The sequence below is a fragment of the Monodon monoceros genome, unplaced genomic scaffold, assembly GCF_005190385.1.
Source record: "Monodon monoceros isolate NGI ecotype Baffin Bay Population unplaced genomic scaffold, NGI_Narwhal_1 Super_Scaffold_21, whole genome shotgun sequence".
NCBI lineage: Eukaryota > Metazoa > Chordata > Mammalia > Artiodactyla > Monodontidae > Monodon > Monodon monoceros.
The window spans coordinates 19865669-19888747 of NW_021703778.1; the positions used below are offsets into that span (position 1 = coordinate 19865669).

General features: G+C 41.9%; 2 protein-coding genes across 7 annotated transcripts in view; one reads left to right on the forward strand and one right to left on the reverse strand.

The window, feature by feature from the left end:
• Window positions 1-12790, reverse strand: part of CDC123 (cell division cycle 123) — a 57491-nt gene extending 44701 nt beyond the window's left edge. The window contains exons 1-4 of the mRNA XM_029236833.1: window positions 12430-12790; window positions 7769-7840; window positions 1494-1551; window positions 1206-1238 (exon numbers count right to left, since the gene is read on the reverse strand). Of these exons, the coding sequence (XP_029092666.1) occupies window positions 1206-1238; window positions 1494-1551; window positions 7769-7840; window positions 12430-12503 (237 nt within the window). The 5' untranslated portion in view covers window positions 12504-12790. The remainder of the gene's footprint in view (window positions 1-1205; window positions 1239-1493; window positions 1552-7768; window positions 7841-12429) is intronic.
• The window catches only part of NUDT5 (nudix hydrolase 5), a 27658-nt gene continuing 17305 nt past the window's right edge, over window positions 12727-23079 (forward strand). The window contains exon 1 of one of the 6 annotated variants that reach the window (XM_029236838.1): window positions 12727-12822. Coding sequence is in view for 1 of the 6 variants with exons in the window: in XM_029236834.1 (XP_029092667.1) it covers window positions 13505-13528 (24 nt within the window). In the remaining 5 variants the exon portion in view is untranslated. The other 5 variants (XM_029236837.1, XM_029236835.1, XM_029236834.1 and 2 more) reach the window with 5 other exon arrangements.

A 23079-nucleotide genomic window follows, 5' to 3' on the forward strand; every position in this document is an offset into this window, starting at 1 on the left:
GAATATGGGCAAAAGCTAAGATGTATGCTGAACTGAACAGAATTTTCATAAAAGGAGAGGAACTGACCTGAGTGATATCCAGAGCAAAATAAACATGTAAACTTGCCTTTTCTGCATGTGTGGGCACACTTTTTATACCTAAGGAAATGTTTAGGCACCTGCACTTTTTTTCCCTTGTACCCTGGACATCATATCTCTTCCATCAAAATAAACAGAAATATCTATTTAGAATTGCATTAGAATATACCCTCCTCTAAAACTAGTTTCCTTTATTGTGCCTTTACATTTATTTGTAAGCAATTTTACATAAATCTTTCGCTTTTATCTCAAAGTATGAGAAGCTTCATTTGCCTCCCATATTTTTAGAAATACTCTCATTCCTTTAAAAAGATTTTTGTTAAAACATATTTTAAGTTGAATTTGACAACACTCTTAGCCTGAAAGACTAAAACATGCTCAATCAACTTCTACAGGGACTTCCCTGGTGGCACAGTGGTTAAGAATCCACCTGCCAATGCAGAGGACAGGGGTTAGAGCCCTGGTCCGGGAAGATCCCACATGCCGCGGAGCAACTAAGCCCGTGCGCCACAGCTACTGAGCCTGTGCTCTAGAGCCCAGGAGCCACAACTACTGAGCCCACATGCCACAACTACTGAAGCCCGGTGCCTAGAGCCCGTGCTCCACAACAAGAGAAGCCACTGCAATGAGAAGCCTGTGCACCGCAACAAAGAGTAGCCCCCGCTCGCCACAACTAGAGAAAGCCTGCGTGCAGCAACAAAGACCCAACACAGCCAAATATAAATAAATTAAATAAATTTAAAAAATTAAAAATAAAAAAATTAAAGGGAGGGGCTTCCCTCGCCATCCGGTGGTTAAGACTCCGTCCTTCCAATGCAGGGGGCACGGGTTCGATCCCCGGTCGGGGAACCAAGATCCCACATGCATGGCCAAAAAATAAAATAAAGGTGTATTTTTATTTATTTATTTTTTTTAAAGGTGTATTTTTTTAAAAAATGAAAATAAAAATAAAAGGGAAAAAAGGGCGCACCATGTTTGCCTGTAAACAGTGATTTAAGTTATTTTTCAAAATAATAAATAAAAGCTTGAAAAGGTGAGTAAATGGGGATTTAGAGTGATCTGTGTTGAAACCCGGAAGCACCCCAGAGGGACAGCGCAAGGTGGTCCCCACACCTCAAGGCTCTTACCGTAAGCGTGGCTGTGTTCTCGTCGTCCGACCACTGCGTGGAGAGGAGGACAGAAACAGAACGTTAAATGTGGACAGTGTACTGGGCTTCCAAAAAGCAGTGCCCCATCTAAAAATCACCCATACACAGGAGACAGCTTTTCCTGAACACAAAGTATGTGTCCAAGGGAAATTTTCATGTAATTTCTCACTTGATTGAATCTATGCTAAGATCTCAAAGCCAGAACCATTTCAGAGAACATTTTGATTAGAACACGTTATGGAACAGTTTATATTATTTTGAACCAACCTGTATTTCTTCTGCATCATTATCAGTGTCTGGCTGAGAACATGTTGGCGGATCTTCCCTGGAAGAACATAAAATTTAAATTGAGCAAGAGAAAGCTTTGGTGCTGTGCAGTCATAATTGCAGGTGTGCTAAGTATATATATATTTTAAAAAGCCTTAGAATTGGAGGATAATGTTAGGAAAAGTTCACTTTTTGAGACAGAAACTAATAAAAACCAACATGAAATTAAGAAGAGTACACGTCCAATAAGAGATGGCGGAATAAAAACTTCCTGCCCTCTTCTCAGAAATCACTAGAAACAAGGAAAAGAAAAACTCAAACTCCACCTGTGAGGACACTAAGAATCCAGTCTCAATCCCGATATAAGAGAAAGTGCTGCCCAAGACAAGGAAGACCAGACGGGATGAAGGAAGCCACAGAAGGAACTGCTGGAGGAGCTGTTCCGGGCAACCGCTGGACACCCTGCGGGCGCAGCCAAAAATCTTTTGTTTACATAGTGAAAACAGCGTGTGTGGGCTGGTGGCAGGAGTTACCCTGGATCTGGACTGGCACCACTGGAGGGCATGGGGGAGGAAGAGAAAGACATACTCAGACATGCTGTCTTAGAAGGAGCCAGTGGGCAAAGTGGGTGTTGAAAAGGGCCATTAACAGCCAATCCTTACCGCCTGGGGCGAAGCAAGGGCTGAAAGACCGCAGAGGCAGCGACACTGCCCAGGCCTATGAAGAACTCCCTCTTGAAATGCTACTTAAATGATTTAAAAGATCCCAAGGGAAAAAGCACCAGAGAGGAGACAACTGCAGAGAAGAGACAACGAAAGTCTGGAAAACAGAAAGCCAGTGGCGGGGGGACCCAGTTGGCAACAGGCAGACCCTGGAGCCATCACACACGATGGGACCACAGCTCCGGCTTCAAAAGGGGTGACCTGAGTGAAGTCCGTGAAGGGGGCAGGGAGGCACGCCGAGCTGTCCTCAGCTGGCACACCCCAGCAACTCAACCTCCTCCGTGGACCAAACCAGGTAAGGGCTCCGGTCCTTAATGCCCTAGAGGAAAATCGGTGTGAAATGCTAGAATACGACGAAGTCATAAGTGGAAGTCATGTTAACAGTGAGACCTCTAGTCCCCTTCCTCCCTCCCTGCTCCCCCAATACAGACAGATTAGAGGACTCATCTCTGTAGATAATGGAAAACCCCCGGGGAAAGACCCACAAATAACTGTCATCTGGGAATCTTCCATCAATACCTGCTGGATGCTGGCACTCTTAGTCAACAAGCCCCACCTGGGCACACAAAGTGTGTGTGTGTGTGTGTGTGTGTGTGTGTGTGTGTGTGTGTGTGTGTGTGTGTGTGTGTGTGTGTGTGTGTGTGTGTGTGTGGTGTGTGTGTGTGTGTGTGTGTGTGTGTGTGTCCGTCCGTCCGTCCCTCACTCTTAAAATATGAATAAAGGCCTAGAATCATGAGAAAACTAAAGAAAGGCTCCAAGATGAGAAAAGAGTTTTTAAAAAGAGAGAGAAAAGGTACATGGATGAAATAAAGACAATACAGGAACCAGATGAAAAATAATTTTTTAAATCATAAATATCCTCAAAGATAAAAGATACTGCATTCATGAGAGGAGGCCAGAGGACAAGGTTGGACTTGTAGAAACTGAAAACGTGGTAGCCGAAATCTAAAAATTCAACAGAATGAATGGCAAAATCAAGGAAATTTTCCAGAAAGTAAAACTAAGAAGACAGACAATAGGGAAGAAATGATAAAATTCAGAGAATTAATCCAGTAGACCCAGCCTCTAAATAATAGGAGTTCCAGAAAGAGAAGCAAGAAAATAAGAGGAAATGATCAAAGACATAATATTTTTAACTGTTCTAGAACGAAAGAGCCCACCAAGTACACATCACAATGAATGGGAAAAACAAAAACAAGAAACTCTGATGATATATTTACAAAGATGGCCACAACAATTCTTCCCATCTTGACATGCCCCTTTGCAGGGTGACTTTGCCACTCTTCCCATCAAGAAATGGCATCTGTTTTCCCGCCCCTTTAATTCAAACTGGCTTCAAGACTCATTGTGACCAACAAAATGTAGCACAAGCGACACCATGTGATGCTGAACCTAGGTGTCAAGTCTTTACAGCTTCCGTGCCCCCGTTTTTGGAATGTTGCCACCACCACGTAAAGGAGCTGAGTCTGAGGCTGAGAAATCACAAGGAAAGAGAAGCCCAGGTGACAGTCAGCGTCTGCTGCCAGACATGAGTGAGGCATCTTAAAACCATCCAGTTTTTATGGTCGAGCCACCAGACCACTACAGCTGCAAGAGCGACCTCAGCAAGACCAACAGAAGACTTGCCCAGTGTCAAGCATTACAGAGGCTCTGAGATTTTACCCCACTTGCAAGCTAACAAGTTAGCCTGCCAGAGTTCATGGACTCTGGCAGAAGACAGGGGGCTCCTGGGTCAGAAACAAAGGACTCACAGTACAAAGCATGAGCTCCATCTTCGAATCAGTTCCCTCTGGCCCCTCACGCCCCGTGGGAGGTCAAGGAGTGACCCAGGTTTGTGTTACAATTGAGGAACCCTGAACTTAGAGAATCTCATCTTTTATAATGAGCTGCAGGTAAACCTGGCTGGTCTTTGACCCAAGAGGTGACACTGTCTTTATCTGTACTAGACAGTAACAAGCCTGCTCTCTGCTAGGGAGAGACACTATCTCTATCTTCCAAGGCCATCTGCTGCATAAACGTCTTTGAAAAGACAATCAGGAACAAAAGCTGTCAGTGCCTCTGCTCAAAAGACATGCAGAGACCCAAGGAGAAGTGTCTCTCAACACCCAGCTGAGCAAACATTGACACATAAAATGGTCACGTTTTAAGTCACTAACTTTAGGCAATACAGATGACTATCATGAAATAACAACACAAAAGGTACTCAATGAACTTGAAAATGAATTTATCACTCTAAAACACCACTTTTGATTTTTGTTAGTATAACAAAATACATTAAAAAAAACATATTTGTAATCGGTGTATTCATACAGTTCTTCAGAAAAACGTATTGCAATTCCTACCATGGGATGTGTCACTGAAATGGAAAAGATGATGGAGTGTATACACTGGCAAGTTCACCAGAATTGCTTTCCAAGGTAAACCTCTAAATACTGAGGACTGAGTTGATGTTAATATTTAGAAGTATTCTCTGTTTTCTACATCCCAGCTAGCACTGAGCTGGTACCTAAAAGCCGTGGGAAATGTGAGAGCACTGGCTTTGGAGGCAGACAGACGTCAGAATATGTCAGTTCTGCCTCTGTTAGTCGCGAGCGTGGCACCAGAATCCCATCTATAAAACGAGGATGACAGTAGCTACTCTGCAGTTGTGAAGACTCAAAACATGAATGAATCTAACGTGTGTTTTATAATTGGCATCTATTGTCATTCTCCTTAAGGGAGACGATCAGGAAAGAAAGAACTCCCGGGGCCAAAAGGGGACAGTGAAGATTGGCACCTACTTGGGAGCGCTGAGTCAAACCACCCGAATCCGACCCAGCTTGTGAGCCCAGGTCAGGTGCCGCCTCTTCTGTACAAACTCCCTGCACCGCCCCAGCTTACAGTGATTATTTCAACTCCAAAAACATGGCTTAACAGAACACTGGGTGCTTTTACTCCAAAAGCGGACACCTATTTATTTACATCTTTGACTTGGCGACTAATTAAGCCTGGACTCCCAAGGCAGGATGTCCCACCCATCTTTTTTTGTTTGTTTGTTTTAAATGGAAAGTTGATTTGCTCAGTACACCAGACACCCATCTTGTTATCCCAGTAGCATGCTCGGCACCCAACTCATAGTAGGCACCCAGTAATGTGCAATGAAAACGAATCACTGTCTACACCAGAAATGTGTGCTACCAGCCTCCTTTCCTACACCAACTGCAGGCAATGATAACCAAACCAAGCACGTCAAGATCTTCCATGCCTCAGAGCCCTCCTTAATGCTGCTCCCTCAGACTTGAAGATTCTTCCCTTTGCCCTTCAACTGACTGCTTTCCACCCAAACTTCCTAACTGAGAGGCTCGTAAGTTACCTCTTTGGGGTATTCCCTGACCCGCCCTGAAATCCTCAGCCCCAGCCCGCTCCCAGTAATTTAATACGTCAATGACCACCCCATTTCCTTCACAGCCCTTACCACAATTTTCACTTATATATTTACTGGTGTGTTTGTTTAATGTGCGGACTGAGATTAATGATAATGGTGAGAACAGTTAGTATTTCTTAAGAGCATACAATGTACTAGGCATTATTATATTTATAAACATTAAATATTTATGGCTAAACATTTTATGCATTATCTCCTTTTATCCCTGCAACAACCCTATTTACAGAAGAGGAAACTGAGGCACAGAGAGCTAGAAATGAGCAAAGATAGGATTTAGCCCTAGGCAATGTGACTGACAGACCAGCACTGTGCTATTTGACTCCCATAAAATACAAAGCTGAACTGTCAACTCCAAAAAGGCAGGGTCCCTACCTGATTTGTGCGTTACTGGAGAGCAGAGTGAAGTGCCGTGTGCTGCATCGCACCACTTAACAGTGTTTAACAGGCCTGCCTCTGCCAGAAGCTCATGCACACATCTGGCCAACGAAAAACATCACAGGAGCTCTTCCACAAGCTCAGAGCACTGAAATCTACCCAGGCCTTTCTAACAGCGGGAGGCATTTGCTTTACACTCCCATTTATGTAAGCTTATTAAGTGTTCTATATTTAAAAATAATAAAGTTACGTCTGTAAATATCCCACGGTTGAGACTCACCTACCTATTCTGTTTCCTTATCCTGCAATTATTCCAAGTCAATGAGGCTCTAAATTAATAATTTCCAGGTTATTAAGGGGTTGAGAATACCAAAAACAGAATTATAATCTAGAAAGCTACACAGAAGATCCATCAGACCAAAAAATATATATATATGTATATATATGTGTGTGTGTGTGTATATATATATATACACACACACACACATATACACGTATATATACATATACATATACATACAGACACACACACACATACATATTTATGGTAAAATTAGTGTTACTGAAAACATACACAATTCTAATTATATTTCTGAGTTCATTTACTGAAGAAACGTTCATCAAGCACCTCTTGTGTATCAGGCACTGTTCCAAGAGCTGGGAACACAACTGTCCAAGTCCCTGTTCTCATGAAGACTGTATTCTAATAGAACCACTAAGGGAATGATGTCAGATGGAAATAAGTATTATACTGAAAAATAAAGTGAGGTTAGGAGATAAAAAGTGATGCACCAAAATGTGGTAATCCATACAATGGAGCAGTATTTAGCCTTGAAAAGGAAAGTAATTCTCACACATACTGTAACATGGATGAACCTCAGGACATTATGCTGAGTGAAATAGGCCAGCCGCAGGAGGACAGGTACTGTGTGATTCCTCTTGTATGAGGTATTTAGAGAAGTCAAATTCACAGGCACAGGAAATAGAATGGTGGTTGCCAGGGGCTGGTGGACGGGAGCGATGGGGAGTCAGTGTGTAATTGGCACAGAGTTTCAGTTTTTCAAGATGGCAAGAGCTCTGCAGATGAACGGTAGTGATGGTTGCACAACATTATAACTGTACTTAATACCACTAAACTGTACACTTAAAAATAGTTAATATAGTAAATTTTATGTTATGTATATTTTATCTCAATAAAAAATATATTTTTTAATAATTCTAAGGGAAAATTATTTCCAACCTAGAATTCTATTAAAAAAACGAGTGACGTTATCAGTAAGGGTTACCATTAAGCTACTTCAGAAAGGAAAGAGAAGGATGAACACTTAGATAACATGACTTCTGAGCAGAGACCTGAATGAAAAAATAGGAATGACATTAAAGTATGATTCTTAAACTTTTTCCAGGTTGCACTAAAAACACTGAAGCATGGTACTTTCCTTTATAAACAGTGGAACTACTTGAACAAAAGGAATAGTTATCATACACATTTTCTAAAAGTAGAGATGAAAGGAATTACTCAATTTCACAACTTGTAATTATTAGTAGAGGAAGTACTCAATTTTGAAAATCTTATCAACTGAGCATTGACAAGGAATACAGAACAAAGATCAGCACATAATTTTAACTAGGGCAAAAAGGGAGAGAATGGGGCCAAAGCTAATGTACTTATTTTACATGGTAATCGCTGAGATTTAATCATTACAAATTTCTTTATGCTAAAATTTAAAGAACTTTTTTCTGATATGCCTTACCTTCCTGACACCACCAGAGTTCCATCATCAAGTAAATAATCCTTCACATTCTGCGGAAGTGGAAGAATGACACTAAAAAAAAAAAAAAAAAAAGCACATACCAAAAAGGGCATCAATTTTAAAGACCAACCATAAGCAGAGAAAAAAAGTTCAAAACTCAATTTCTGATTTACTTGTTCCCTTTATTTTAATATGAAGTGGGAAATGTTAATGACGGACATTTGGCAGCAGCAGACTGGAAATTAGGACAATATGAATAAATACTGTGGTAAACTAAATTAGGTGCATATAATTACCCCCATTGTCTCGGTGATAAAGAGACAAAAACCAGCCAAATCCAAAGAACTGGACTGAAATCACAGTATGAAAGCAACAAGCTCAGAATTCTGAGTACAAGGGTTATGTGCCTTTAAGAAATTAGAGCCCTGCAGGTATTTGCAGCAACACAGGAAATGAGCAAACAAATCAGAAGATGAACAGCATCTGACCCCTTCTAAGATATGGGGAGGAAGCAGGCTTAAGATGTGGAAACCATTCTTTGGTTGGCAATGAGTGTGTAAGGCTAAGAATTCACGGTAAGTTTGGATGTGCATTCTATTCACCTGATCACCAGAGTACACAGCTGCTTACCTGGGCATGCTTCAGTTGAATTGGTTTCAGACAATCATAATTAAGGAATGGCAAAGCCTATGTGAGAAAACTAGAAAGTTGCATGGGAAGGCATCAAATGCCTAAATAAATAAATGAATAACCTTTCCTCTTTATATTTGATATACAAGCCTCATTTACCATCATCTTGTTGTCTATTTAATAATCACTGATCATGTTATAAACATTCACTTGTGTTACTGTTTATTAAATATGTTTTTTTCTTTTGGGAAAAAAAAAGGGGATGGCAAAGCCATACTTGATATCACTTGAAAAAACGTATGGGATAATTTGGTTTTTTATTCTGTAATAATCATCAAAAATCCTGCCACAGATACCTAAAATGCTATTACTTTGATCTTGAGGCATGTATTTTTTAAAAACTGAAAACGATTATGGCCTGCTTTCAGAGAGACCATCATTGACTTATAACAGTATGCTTCATTTATTTATTGAATAAGTTTTTTGGCACATTACAGATGGATTTTATGCACAGGAAAGATTATTCATGAGCTACTTCAGTTTTAGAAATTAATATCTGATTTATCAAAATTACAATTTCACATTCAAAAGCTTACTTCTTCTTCAGGCTTTTAAGTTCAACTGCCAAATCTTATTCTTCTATTTGTAAATCTGCTAAATTTTAATGAAATTTCAAGTGAGTCTTTGAAACTTAAAAGTTGCTTTAAATTTTTTAACTCTTGTAAAAATAATCTATTCAACTTTCTTTTTAAATATGTCAATTGTCTAATTACAGGTAAGCCTTTCCAAGTATTCAACTCTTACAAAACCAGTGAATTAAATTGTAAGTACAGTGAATCTAAGGTTCTTGCAAACATTCCAATTGAAACTGAAAAACTTAAAAAATTTTCTTATATCTTTTAACGTATCACAATTCTAAACCAATTACACAATTTAAATTTGAAACACAGGCTAACCTGTTATACATATGCCAATTGTTCTCAAAAAGGCAAATTCTTAAGGATATTAAATAAACTAAACAGGAGAAAAAAACCCTCAAGTTTGAATTATTTCATCACCTCTATATATAATTCTAGCTCTTCCTGGGGTTAAAGATACTTACCCAACAATGTCAGCCCAAGAGAATTAGACATGACCTTCCTAAGATAATTTGAAGTTTACCTTCTCATGGGCCTGAGACTGAGAAATATCGGCAGGGATGCTGCTTCCTAGACATTAGGGTGATTTTCCTGACCACAATAAGAGCAGAGAGAGCCCTCTTCTATGTCAGTAACATCTCTGAGTCCCCAAATCGATGATTTCCGAGTCCACGTCCCTTGTTTCTGAGTTACACTAATTCTCAAGTCTGATGTGAATCCTGACTTTCCCTCCAGGTTGCATCATCCCTTGACTGGATTTGAAACATCTATTTACTGTTTGATTCCATTGTGAATTCTCTGCATATTTTTCCTATTTGGAGGGTCTACAACTCTTACATGTATGAGCCTCACCGAGTTAGATTCTGCATCGTTCTCATGAGTCCCTGAGTCCTGCTGTCACAGTTCTAAAGTCGCCCTAATGACGTGACCTTGCATTATGTTACCTAAGTCACGGAGGAATCCTAGATGACTCCATTAAGAACTGAACGCCTAGGAGTGGGAAAAGATACAAAAGAAAAATAAAAATCACAGTACAATATGATAAGTGCTGTACCAAGTGCAGATGTACCAAAGGCCACCAAAATTCTGAAGAAAAGGGAACCATGCCTGAGAGACTGAGGCCATAAATAAGTCATGGCCAGGCGTACTTGACCCAAAGCTACTGAGGCTGTCGAAAAAGAGCTTAAATCAGTCACTGAAACCCACGAGGCAGGCAAGACTCCATGAGGCCCAAATGAAAGATGTAAAAGATTTAATGACAAAGTACCTATCCCATCAAGTCGATATAATTCTATACACAAAGACAAGCTAATCTAATGGAATGGAGGTTGCAGGGGCCTTTAAAAGATTATTTATAACTTTCATATTTGAAGAAAGAAACATTTAGAAAGGAGAGTGGATGGCCCAAAGTCATCTAGCTACTTATTCTTAAGCCTGAGTCAAAGTTCTAGAACATGTCAAAAAATGATTCTATATTCTTTCCTCCATAATCATCTCTGAACCTTGATTAATAAACACCAAATAATAAGGCTGAGTCAATAACCAGAATATGGTTTCTCGGCATTAAAGCTGACAATGACAATGACAAACCTAACACAACTCCACCAGAATGACCTGGGTCGTGGAGGGACATCCTGCCATATGTTGGGTTCCAGTGATGACACCACAGAACTAACTAGAGTTACAGTTCAAAGACAGAGGAAAGAATACTTTCAGGCAACACAGCTTAGTTGTGGACTGGTAAAAAAAAAAAAGAAAAAAAAAATCCCACCCCTTGGTTTATTTTTCACTCCCAGCTTCACATGAATGGTACACATTTTAAGTGAACTAAAATTATTTTGCTTCAATGGAGCTTTGATTAAATCAAAAACATTAACAATGAGCAGCTTTTTGTACTATATGCCAGAAACAGTGGCAAGCATTTTTAATGCTTTATCTCATTTAATTCTCATGACAATCCTACTATTTTCTCAATTTTCCAGATGGGGCTTAGAGAGATTAAGCGATTTGCACAAGATGCTGGTGGAACCAAAATTCCACGCCAGACAGATGGCCCTGACTCTGGAGTCCAATTCTTAACCATTATACTGCTGAAGGCAAAGAAAAACTCCGCCAGAGGTGACAAAGGTGCCTGCACACAAAGCACATGGCAGTTTCGAGTGAACTCCGTGTGAAAATGTCTGACAGGCTCACAAATATACCTTCTATCACACCAATACAAAATAAATAATTCTAGCATCATCTCAGACCCTAAGCCTCTTTCGATTATGCAAGATAATGAAGGACTGGCACATCATATAAGAAGATAAAGTCCACTGCTGCTGTTGAAGCTCTTCCTTCTGTTTTGGTGTGACTTCAACCATCTTCAAATGCAAAGCTCCTGCGAGATGCTCTAACCTCCATTACACCCTGGATAACTGGGAGCTGATTCTATGTATGAATAACAGGATAGAAAAGATCTGTCTTTTGAATAATCTCCTTGGGCTTGTCCAAACACTCAGGGTCTCAAAAGTTTCCCTCTCTGTATTCACACTCTCTGCACTGAGAATGAAAAGGGAAGATGCATATCTAAAAAAGTGGCAATCTAGGCCTAAAGGGGGAGCGCCAAAAGACAGAAAATCTTACCCGTGGATACGCAGCTCTTTGATCTATCCGCCTTAGTGTGGGAAAGCCTACCCTTGCATCACGCTCCAGATGTCACGACTGCTTTTGAACATTTGAGGATATTCTCCGAGTTGCCTTGCCTACATTACCTCGAATGACCGGGTGAAGGATGAAAACAGTTAATCCTCTGCTTGCCCTGCAAACTGGTCATAGATTCCTTGTTGTGGGCCAGAGAACTAGAAAACAAATCCTGTTCCACTTCTCTTTCAGGCGGCTTCCATCCCTAACAACACATAAGTATACTTTACTAATGCTTTCCATCTACACTATCATGTTGGAGCTTCACAATGGAATTTGAGGTTGGGTCTGTATCATTGTTCTCATTTGATAGTGACCAAAAACTATCAAGTCCCCCAGCGGGTTAGTCAGTGGTAAAGCCCAGACTACCCAGTTCTGCTGATCACCTCCCCCCGCTGGCAATTCTAAAGGCAGTTAAGGTGAACTCCCAAGCCTAAACTAGCTTCATCTGCTCCTCAGAACGCCTCTGACCTTCACTGAGCCACGACACTGCCCTTCTACCTCCCCAGCACCCTCCCTGATGCACAACAGGGGGCACAGCAAACATGGATCGACTTCATTCATCTCCCCACCCGAAATACCACCAGGAAGTCGAAATCTCGGCCCTGGCGCTCCCATCCAGGCCTGCAGTTTTTTTATGGAGCTGGGAGTCGCCCCAAACGTCGCAATCCCCTTTTGCCCGTTGCCTCGGCGTAACCCCTCTCGTCTCACCTCTTGATGGTGAGGCTTCTGAACAGTGGATACCACGCGGAGAACTGACAGTGCAGCACATGCTCCTTCTTCATCCTCCAGCCGCCCCCGCCGCCGCCGTCGCCGCCGCCTCTCTCTCTCCTCCCAGCACCCTCCCGGAACCCTGGTCTCCCGTCCCGGAAGTGCCCGCCGAGCTGGTTTGGTGAGAGGACACTTCCGGTCTATTAAGCAAGGAGGAAGGAGCGAAGAAGGAGCGGAGAGAAAGAATCTTGGGGCGTGCTTTTTTAGGGTACACGCACACGCAGACGCACACACACAGAGTTCTGTCCCCGGGAGAGGAATTCCGAAACTGTTGAGACGAGGATTGTAAATGCCGGGCTCCTCTTCTCGTCTAGCCGCGCACTGCCCCGGAAGGTAATCCTCTGCGGCTAGGTCACCAGCGGGGGTGCTACGGGTGCCGCGAGGGGGCGAGCGCGCACCCTCTCTCATCACCGCGAGGCGCGCCTGCGGCTCCCGCAGTAGCCCAGCATCTCCTGAGACTGCTGCCTTGGACCCGTGCTTTCTCCTTTCCTCCCCCTTCCTGAAGGAGTACCCATCCCTTCGCCCCACGCCTGGGAGTAGGTAACTCGACGCGGGCCAATCAAGTGCAGGGTCTCTTTGGCGGGGGGGGGAGGGAGCACACCTGGAGCATGCCGGCAGCGGAGCGCGTCTCCCCGGCTGCGAACCCAGCTCGCGTCCCGCGAGGCGCGGAAAGAAGGGCAGGTTCAGAGGCAAACCAGGAACTGGGGTGGAAGAGCTGGGCTACTCGGGGTACAGAAAGTAGGAAACATCAGAGTGAAATGTTAGCGTGAGTGCAGTGGTGGAGGCATCTGCAAAGGGAGGCATGGCCCCGCTTCTCTGGTGGGGGAGGGTTGTGAGAGAGAGGGAACGAGCCCGTCTCTACGGTCCTGGGGAGTTGGACTTTGGAGGTGGTAGAGGAGGTAGGTTTGGGAGAACAGAGGAAAGGAGAGGTGTCGCCTTTGAGCGTCAAGTTCATTTATTCTAGCCTCTAAAAAGTAGCAGCTTGCAAGAGCACAGCCAGATCGTGTCCGTACCCATGCCATGCTGGATTCACAAGACTGTAAGGAATGCTAGTCGAATTTGTTATACCATTCTTTTTCCCTCTTCTTCGTCCGTCCCCTATCACCCTATCGTCTGTTTTCCCTACTCCTTTCGTAAGGGCGTATCAATGGCGGTCAGAAAGTAGAGTAACGAAAAAGTTCGCTTTTATTCATTTCTTTAAATGAATGAAAAGAGAAATGATTAGGTGCTGAGAAACGCCTTTTAAACCTAGCCTTGCTTCGTACAGTTACGTGCCTTGGGCTTGTCCCAGGCACCTTTGCCTAAGGGCGCACATTTCGGATAGCTCCTTAAAATTGCACATTCTTACTGGCTCATCTTAAGTCGTTTTAAATTAGAAAGAGGTGAGAACCCCACCGATTACAAGCCTCTTTAGAAAGGTATTCATTCGTATAATTACAGGATTCTTTGCCCATTAGGCGTTAGAACCCCGCCCCCACACACACCGGGAATATGCGTTGTTTCCTGTTTTGTTTTGCTCAAAGAGTGTTCCTAAGTGGTTTAATTGGGAGCAGAGCTTTTAAACATACATTTTCAAAGCGGAGGTAAATGGAGTTTGCCGTTGCAGAGTATGTTGGGGCAGGGGCGGCGGTAGTGGGTCGGGAGCACTTCTGAGATCCACGATTACGCAATCCTTTCTGTCCTGATGGGGGAAAGAAGCAATATTCCATAGATGCTGGGAGAATGGTGCCAGGCTGCCAGATCTAAGAGAGACTTGATACCGGATGGAGTGGTCACTCAAATATTTGTTTTTGATGTGACCTAGAAATAAACAAGTTGCAGCTGAAGGCAATGTTAGCACTGATGGGGTTAATTTGGGTAAGGTATTTTCTGTTGAAGATAGGAATTAATAGATGTATAGGAGAAAGTAGAAACTGGGAACGTAGTCAGTCTGGGAGGAAGCCCAGGAAACTTGCGTGTAGAGGTTGAGGTAAGAATTGCAGTTATTTGTAAAGAAGCAGCTAAGTCTGTAAACTTAAATATAGACACTACAGGGAAGGGATTTGATGCAGATGTCTTTTATTCAGGCTATATACTTTAGAAGTGCTGACATTTTAGTATTACTCACAGCTGATTTTAAGTAACTTGTTACACATTTAACCAGCATCGAATAAATTGATATTACAAACAGACACTCCAGTATTTTGAATGGGTACAGCTAAATTCAATTTCTTTCTTTTTTTTTTTTTTTTTTTTTTGCGGTACGCGGGCCTCTCACTGTTGTGGCCTCTCCCGCTGCGGAGCACAGGCTCCGGACACACAGGCTCAGCGGCCAGGCTCAGCGGCCGTGGCTCACGGGACCAGCCGCTCCACGGTATGCGGGATCTTCCCAGACCGGGGTATGAACCCGTGTCCCCTGCATCGGCAGGCGGACTCTCAACCACTGCGCCACCATGGAAGCCCCGCTTTCATTATTTATTAGCCACCATGTTTACCTTTTCTTCATTTAGCCATCAACTGTTTATATTAATCAAGTTTCTTCAATGAAACCTTTACAACAGTGGAAATAGTTGCTTTTTCTCGTGAGGGCCGAAAAATATCTGTAACTAAAGTGATAGGGGGGTAATTGAGCAATTCCAAATTAAATAATGAAAAAACATTTCCTTCTCTGAATCCATAATATAATTAATATTGTAGATTAGTGTTTCCAACTGCCTGTTGGTTTTCTCCACTTGGGATATCTTACCGACATCTCAAACTCAGTGTTTCCAAGTTTGAACACTGCACCACCCCTTTCTCCCAGTTTTCTTTAAGATCATCTCCTTCTTGGAATTAGCTTTGGAAACCCCTTCCCCAGAAACTGTTTTAGGAAAAGTAAAAAAGTCTCATCTGCAAGGAATTAAATCTGCTTGCTCCTGGTCCACCCTCGTCCAAACCTATGTTATCTCTTTCCTGGGCAATTACGAAGAGGTTCTTTACTGGTCTTGTTACTCTGTGGCTGTAACCAGTTAACTTTTCCAAGGGGTAATTACAATCAGTTCACTCTTGCTCAACCAGAACTAAAGGTAATGATTGTAAATCACTTGGTTAATGATCATAAATCACCAAGTATAATTTCAGTAAAATGTCAGCCCCTCCCTGCCCATCCAACCCCTACACCTACAAGAAAAGAAAAGAAAAAAGAAAGCTTTCAGTGGCTTTGCATTATTAACAAAGTAACTGCAGGAAGTTATGTGAGGTTAATTGTCAGCAAAGAAAAGCTCACTTAAAGTTAATCCATTTGATGTGGTTACCAAAATTTTACCATAGATGGTACAAAAGAAGACTGATCAAAATATTATCTTTAAAAATAAAATTTTTGAAGCTTTATGATTTTAATCAAGATTATGAAATATAACAAAACTAATGGTACTTCGTTCATTATAAATCAAGTGGCTTTTCTGTGTAATTTTTCTGAAAGAATGTAGAATAGCATTTTAGACATGCCTATTAACAACACAATCGTTATTTTTTGCAAAAATTGATCTCCCACTTAATTTCTTTCAAGTTGCCTTGTTGATTTCTCTATTCAGTTATTAAACGGTTCCAACTGCCTGACCTTCATTTGTCAATCAGAAGTTTTTGCTTACGATTTGAGCTCCTACATCTTTGGTTGAGTATAGATGGTGTTTACAATACTCAGCTATTAGCTGGGAGAGATTAACCAATGTGTGATTTCTCGCTCTGATTTTTGCTTCACTTTGCAAGCTCAGCAAGCTGCAGGGACTCAGGTATCGTAATACGTGAATGATGAGAGCCTGGGCGCAAACCCTACAGCCTGACTTTTCCGATTCTCAGTTTAACTTCTTGAATCTTACTCCCACTTAACTTTGATCCAGCTGTTGTTCCTAATACTCAAATACACAAGTTTGTGAAAATGTGATCTTTTATCTTTCTCCCTTCAGTGGAGAATTGTAAGTGCTAAACCCAAGAGGAACGTGCCAAGCAGCAGGAGTTTGTGGCCTGCCGGTTAGGGTTGTTGAGCAATTTGTTTGCCAGCAAATTTGGGGGAAAGGGCCTGGCATCCAGTCGAATCTGTGTAAGCCTTTGGAAATGTGTTTGTTAATATCATCCATTGTATGTGGGGTTTGTTTGGTTTTTTTTGTTTGTTTGTTTGTTTCGGAGGGCGTAGGGAGGGAAAAGTTGAGAGCCCCAGGGCTTGCCAAACTCTCTTGTGATTTCTCAACCCTTCCCCCAGTTAGTATCTCTGCTTTTGTTCATGTGGTTCCTTCTACTCAGAATGCTTGCCCTGCCTTCTTGGTCTCTAAATCATATCTTAGTATCAAACTACCTTTTAATAGTAGCTTTTTAAAAGTCTTTTCTATTTTCCCTGTCTCCCAAGTGGATATGATTTGTGCCTCATTTAAAACACCCTGGTATTGCATTATCTTTCTAGCAGGCATTTGCCCTTCTGGTTATTTGCATATAAGGTCCCCAGGGCAGGAATAGTGGTCACTTTGCACTTGCTGTATACTTGAACTTTTGAACTGCCCACGCTCACAAAGCTAGTTAGACGCTGCTGCCCGACACTGTACAGGAATTCAAAGAATCCTGTGACATTTTCCTTCACTGGAGTTTTTTGTGCCCTGGAAAACTCACACATCTGACACATCATAGACCTTCTCTGCTCAAACCAAAGTAGGTTAAAACAGATTATGTGAATTAGAACACTCAGCGTTATGTACATGGGGGTTTTTGTGGGGTTTTTTACGTATAACATACACCTATTAGCAGCAAAATGTAGATGACCTTAAGTTCTAGTTAATGAAGTGGATAACATTTTTTTTTTCTTTTGCGGTACGCGGGCCTCTCACTGTTGTGGCCTCTCCCGTTGTGGAGCACAGGCTCAGGACGCGCAGGCTCAGCGGCCATGGCTCATGAGCCCAGCCGCTCCGCGGCATGTGGGATCTTCCCAGACCGGGGCACGAACCCGTGTCCCCTTTATTGGCAGGCGGACTCTCAACCACTGCGCCACCAGGGAAGCCCAAATTAAATTTTACTTTTAAATCTCGAAATAGCATGGGGTTGGCTTAGGAAAGCTCTATCACAGTGGTGTTGGAGACAAGCATGCAGCTGGGCGTGGAGAGCTGTCTGGTCTCTGAAGAGCTGTGCTGGTGACCAGCGCCACACCGCACTATTTAGCTTCTGTTTCTGAAATGGTGCTAAGAATAATGTTCTTCTGTTTCAGTAATATTTTTGACGTGCTTGCACAATCCTGAACATTTTGGGAATTGCGTGGTAAAGACTTCTGAAATCACTCTTTAATCCCATTTTTGTTTTTAACACAGTTCATAGATTGCCAGAGAATGCTGTTCCCCCTTGGGGCTGATTGCATTCCAAGTAATTACCCTCGAGAGGCCCAGCCCTGTTAGCCACTTTTTTCTTTCTTTTTTTGTAATTTATGTCTGGAGCTTGTTTTTTGTTTTTCTAGACCTCTAACATTTTAGCTTAAACATTTTAAAATACAGTCTGTTTGAAACAACTGCTTATAAATAGTTTAGCATTTGCCAACTGAGGGTCGATTTTTGATTACTGGGACTGTTTTGTACTTGAGTTTAGCTGATTTAGATGAAGAGGGGTGGATGAGGAACCATCCTTCAGAATAGGGCTTTTTCACCTTTTTAGCCCACCAACAATCCCTTTGAAAATCTGAGGGCAGCTGTAAAGAGAAACATTAGGGGACCCAGCAGATAACATAAATGCCTTAAAGTGTTGTGTAAATCTGAAGGAACTAGATGTCCCTTTGCCCCTAAAGATACTCACATGGGGGTCGTAGGAGGACCTCTTGTTCTAAATTAGGTGTTACTGACATTTTTTCTCCTGGGAATCCAGATTATGAATCTTTTCATAGAGGAAAGTAGAGGTTATCTTGCTTCGCCTATCTGCTCTTCTGGTGGCACGTGTACCTTTAAGGACTGCAGTTCTCTGCTTTTTTTAAAGAAGTTTGTGTCAGACAGGGAGATGAACTCCGTGCTTTGTGTCTACCTAGAGGGGTGGGATAGGGAGAATGGGAGGGAGACGCAAGAGGGAGGAGATATGGGGATATATGTATGTGTATGGCTGATTCACTTCGTTGTAGAGCAGAGGCTAACACACCATTGTAGAGCGATTATACTCCAATAAAGATGTTTTAAAAAAAAAAAGAAGTTTGAGTCGGAACGTCATTTTAAAGGAGGTAGAAATTTTGACTTAATCCGAGTGTTTTGTACCGTTCTAGACAGATTCTATATTGTGCACTAAATGGGGCTGCTTGGTTGCCTGAGAGTTACTTTCTCTTAAATGTCAGAACTAGAAGTGGAGGAAACTTTCCTTCTCTGATGTATATGTTGTTAATAGAAGGGAATGGAAATCTAGAAGATAAAAATCTAGGTGGATAAAGTTCTTTTCTCTGGATGTAGAACACTCAGGTGGAGACGCGTAGCCAGCCGTTGATGTAACTAACCTATGGTTCGTTTTCATCTGGGGCAGCACTCTACTGTGATTGCCTGTAATGATGTAAACTGTTTGTCTGATGTAAACCAATGCCAGTTAAAAGTCTACCTAATAAATTACCGTCTGGGGTACTTTCAAAGGAATAGCTGCCTGTTTTCTTATGCTGTATGCGTATAATTCATATGCTGTCTCTAAACATGTAAACGTACATGTAGCTTACTACTTTATTACTTTCATGCCTCTGTTCAACTGTCACCGAATTAAAGAGGCCTTTCCTGATCACTCTGTATAGATTAGCACCCTTCTCCCCCCTTCACTCTGCTTCAGTGAGTGTGAAGATGTATAGGCGTTTCTTTCTCTCATCCTCATTAAGTGGGTATTTTTATTTCTTTAGCATATAGTCATCTTTCCTCACCTCAGGCCTCAAATTTCGCTTCTTTGCCAGAGTAATTCCGAAGTTGGCCCACAAAATAATGTGCAAGCAACAGTGTTCATAATGTTTTAATAATATAGCATAAATACGTACTGAGCATCAGACAAAACGGACAGTAAAATGGTTGCGTGGTTTAGCAATGCAGTGTTGTTGAGTCCAGAGCAGAGCTCTGCAAACCGGTCTTCCGGGCTTTGTCAGCCTTTGGACCCAGGGTGACAGTCAATAACCCAACTATCCTACACACTTACCTGTTGGGAATTTTAAGAGGGCAGAGGTGGTGGTTGTTAATTGAGATGTAATTCACAGACCATAAAATCCACCTTCATGATTATAAAATTCAGAAGGTTTTGTGTATTCACAAGATGTGCCACCGTCATCACTATTTAGTTCCAGAACATTTTCATCCAAAGGAATGCCATACCCTAGTCCCTCCTTCCCCCAGTCACCTGGTAACCACAAATCTGCTTGCTGTGTTATGGATGTGTCTCTTCTGGGTATTTCATATAAATGGAATCATACAATATTTGGCCTTTTGTGGCTGGCTTCTTTCATTTAGCGTGTTTCCAAGGTTCATCCATGTTGTAGCATGTATCAGTACTTCATTCCTTTTTATGGCTGAATAATTGTCTGTTGTATGGAATCACTACATTTTATTTATTCATCAATTGATAGATATTTAGGTTGTTTCCACTCTGGAGCTATTATGAATAATACTGCTGTGAACATTTGTGTACAAGTTTTTGTGTGAGCCTATGTGTCATTTCTCTTGGTTATATACCTATGAGTGAAATTATTGGGTCATATGGGAACTCTGTGGTTAACCTTCTAAGGAACTGTTTTCCAAAGCAGCTACACTGTTTTACATTCCTACCAGCAATATATTAGGGTCCTAGTTTCTTCACATCCTCACCAACACTTGTTATTATCTCTTTTATTATAATCATCATAGCGGGAGTGAAGTGGCATCTCATTGTGGTGCTGATTTACATTTCCCTGATGGCTAATGACGTTGAGCATATTTTCATGTGCTTATTGGCCATTTGTATACACTTTGGAGAAATGTCTGTTCAGATCCTTTGCTGATTTTAAATTAGGCTATTTGTTTTTTAATTATTGTGTTGTAAGAGTTTTTTACATATTTCACATACAAGTCTTCTATCAGATTTGCAAACTTTTTTCCCATTCTGTGGGTTATCTTTCTACTATCTTGATGGTATCCTTTGAAGCACAAAAGTTTTACACTTTGATGAAATGCAGTTTATCTGTTTTATCTTTGGTTACTTGAGCTTTAGGTGTCGTATCTAAGAGACAATTGACTAACCCAAGATCATGAAGACTTAAAGTTATGTTTTCTTCTCAGAGTTTTATAATTTTCGCTCTTACAATTAGGGCTTTGATCCATTTTGAGTTAATTTTTATAGATGGTATTAGGTAGAGGTTCATTTTTATTCTTAATCTATGTGTATATCTAGTCCCAGAACAATTTGTTAAAAAGACTGATCTTTTCCTCCAAAATTCTCTTGGCCCTCTTGTTGAAAATCAATTCACTGTACATCTATGGGTTTAATTCTGGGCTCTCAATTCTATCCATCTATATATAGCCTAAGCTTGTGCCAGTACCCACACCATCTTGATTACTGTGGCTTTTTTTTTTTTGCGGTACGCGGGCCTCTCACTGTTGTGGCCTCTCCCGTTGCGGAGCACAGGCTCCGGACGCGCAGGCCCAGCAGCCATGGCTCACGGGCCCAGCCACTCTGCGGCTGTGCGATCTTCCCGGACCAGGGCATGAACCCGCGTCCCCTGCATCAGCAGGCAGATTCTCAACCACTGCGCCACCAGGGAAGCCCTACAGTAAGTTTTGAAATCAGAAAGTGTGAATCTTTTAACTTTGTGCCAAGGTAATTTTGAAATTGAGTTTAACTTAATTAGATAAAGACCAGTAGACGAGGAACTCTTCTTCAGAACAAGCCTAAGCAGGCCCCACACCAACCTGATTCTTAGAAACAGGTTGGCTCTCTAGACTTAGCCAGCCAGTTGCACTCTTTTCCTTCATTCATTTATTCGTCAGTGATTTTAGGGTTTTTATAGTAACATAACTGTGAGCAATGTTGAAAGTTGGACAATGTAAACAAAAATCTAGTGTCTGGGAGATAGTTTTGGAAATCATTTCATCCCAAGTGGGAGACATTAAGGTTTTTAACCAGAGCAGGGATAGCAGGGGTAGGACACTTTCAGGAAGTGTTAGAGGTAGAATTTCGAGGACTTGCGATGGATGAGTTATGGTTGGTAAAGGAGTTTAGGGATCGGAGGTACTTGTATTTCCAGCTTGCGGATGACGTGTGGGACTAGATAGTGATGGCCTGAGTAAAGATACACAGTAGTGTCATCTGGTCTTTCAAGAAGTCCTGCAAGGTTGGAGCAGAGAACAGGATTATGAGAAGGTTTATTTAAGTTTTGTTTTGTTGGTTGTGTTTTAGGGAAACTTGCTGTTTAATTATCACTTTAGGTCCCAGAAGAAACAGAGCAGACACTTTTCCTTCTAAGATGGTTGGTAAGAGAGTTGTTGTTTGATGGTTTCTATTTTCCCTGGAGCTAAAGTTTGGAGGTGGGGTAGGTTAGGAACTATGGAACTTCAGGGTAGTGAAGGGTTGGAATAGCCACTGAGAAATGTAGATAAAATAACAAGGAAACAGAAAATAGGAATAAAAAAGGCAAGACAGAGGATCAATTCAGGAAGTCCAACAGCTAAGTATTATTTCCTGAAAGAGAGAAGAGAGAAAACAGAGGGGAGGAAATTATCAGTGAAATAGTTGAGGAAGCACAGAATGAAGTTTCCAGATTGAAAGGACCCACTTGAATCCCCTAAAATAACACCAACATCACCGTGAAGATGTAAGTAACTGCAGGTTTCCAGAGAAAGAACACCGGTCACTTGGAAAGGATCTAGAATCAGAGTGACTCCAAATTTCTTAGCAGCAGCCAGTTTGCTTTTTTTTGTATATATGTATATAAATTTATTTATTTATTTTTGGCTGCATTGGGTCTTACTTGCTGCGCGTGGGCTTTCTCTAGTTGCAGTGAGCAGGAGCTACTCTTCGCTATCATGCGCAGGCCTCTCATTGCGGTGGCTTCTCTTGTTGCGGAGCACGGGCTCCAGGCACGCGGGCTTCAGCAGTTGTGGCTCATGGGCTCTAGAGCGCAGGCTCAGTAGCTGTGGCACATGGGCTTAGTTGCTCCACGGCATGTGGGATCTTCCTGGACCAGGGCTCGAACCCGTGTCCCGTGCACTGGCAGGCGGATTCTTAACCACTGCAGCACCACCAGGGAAGCCCCAGTTTGATTCTTAGAAGCAAGACACGGAACAGTGTTTCCAAACTGCTGACAGAAAATGATTTTCAGCTCATAATTGTATATGCAGCCAGATTATCAATCAACTTTGAGGGTAGAAAAAAGATGTTCAGACATTCAGGGTACAGAATTGAGGGAATATGCCAGGAGAAAGTAGCAGCCCATGGCACCCAGGATGGGGCCTGCCCTTTCCTAACAGATCTTGCTTCTAGTTAACTCATTATGTGCAGTTGTTACGTTGACACGTTAAAACTTTGAATGGGCCACTGAATTGTTCAGTTTTAAATTATTAGAATAGTATATCCATTTAACACACACACACACACACACACACACACACACACACACACACACACACA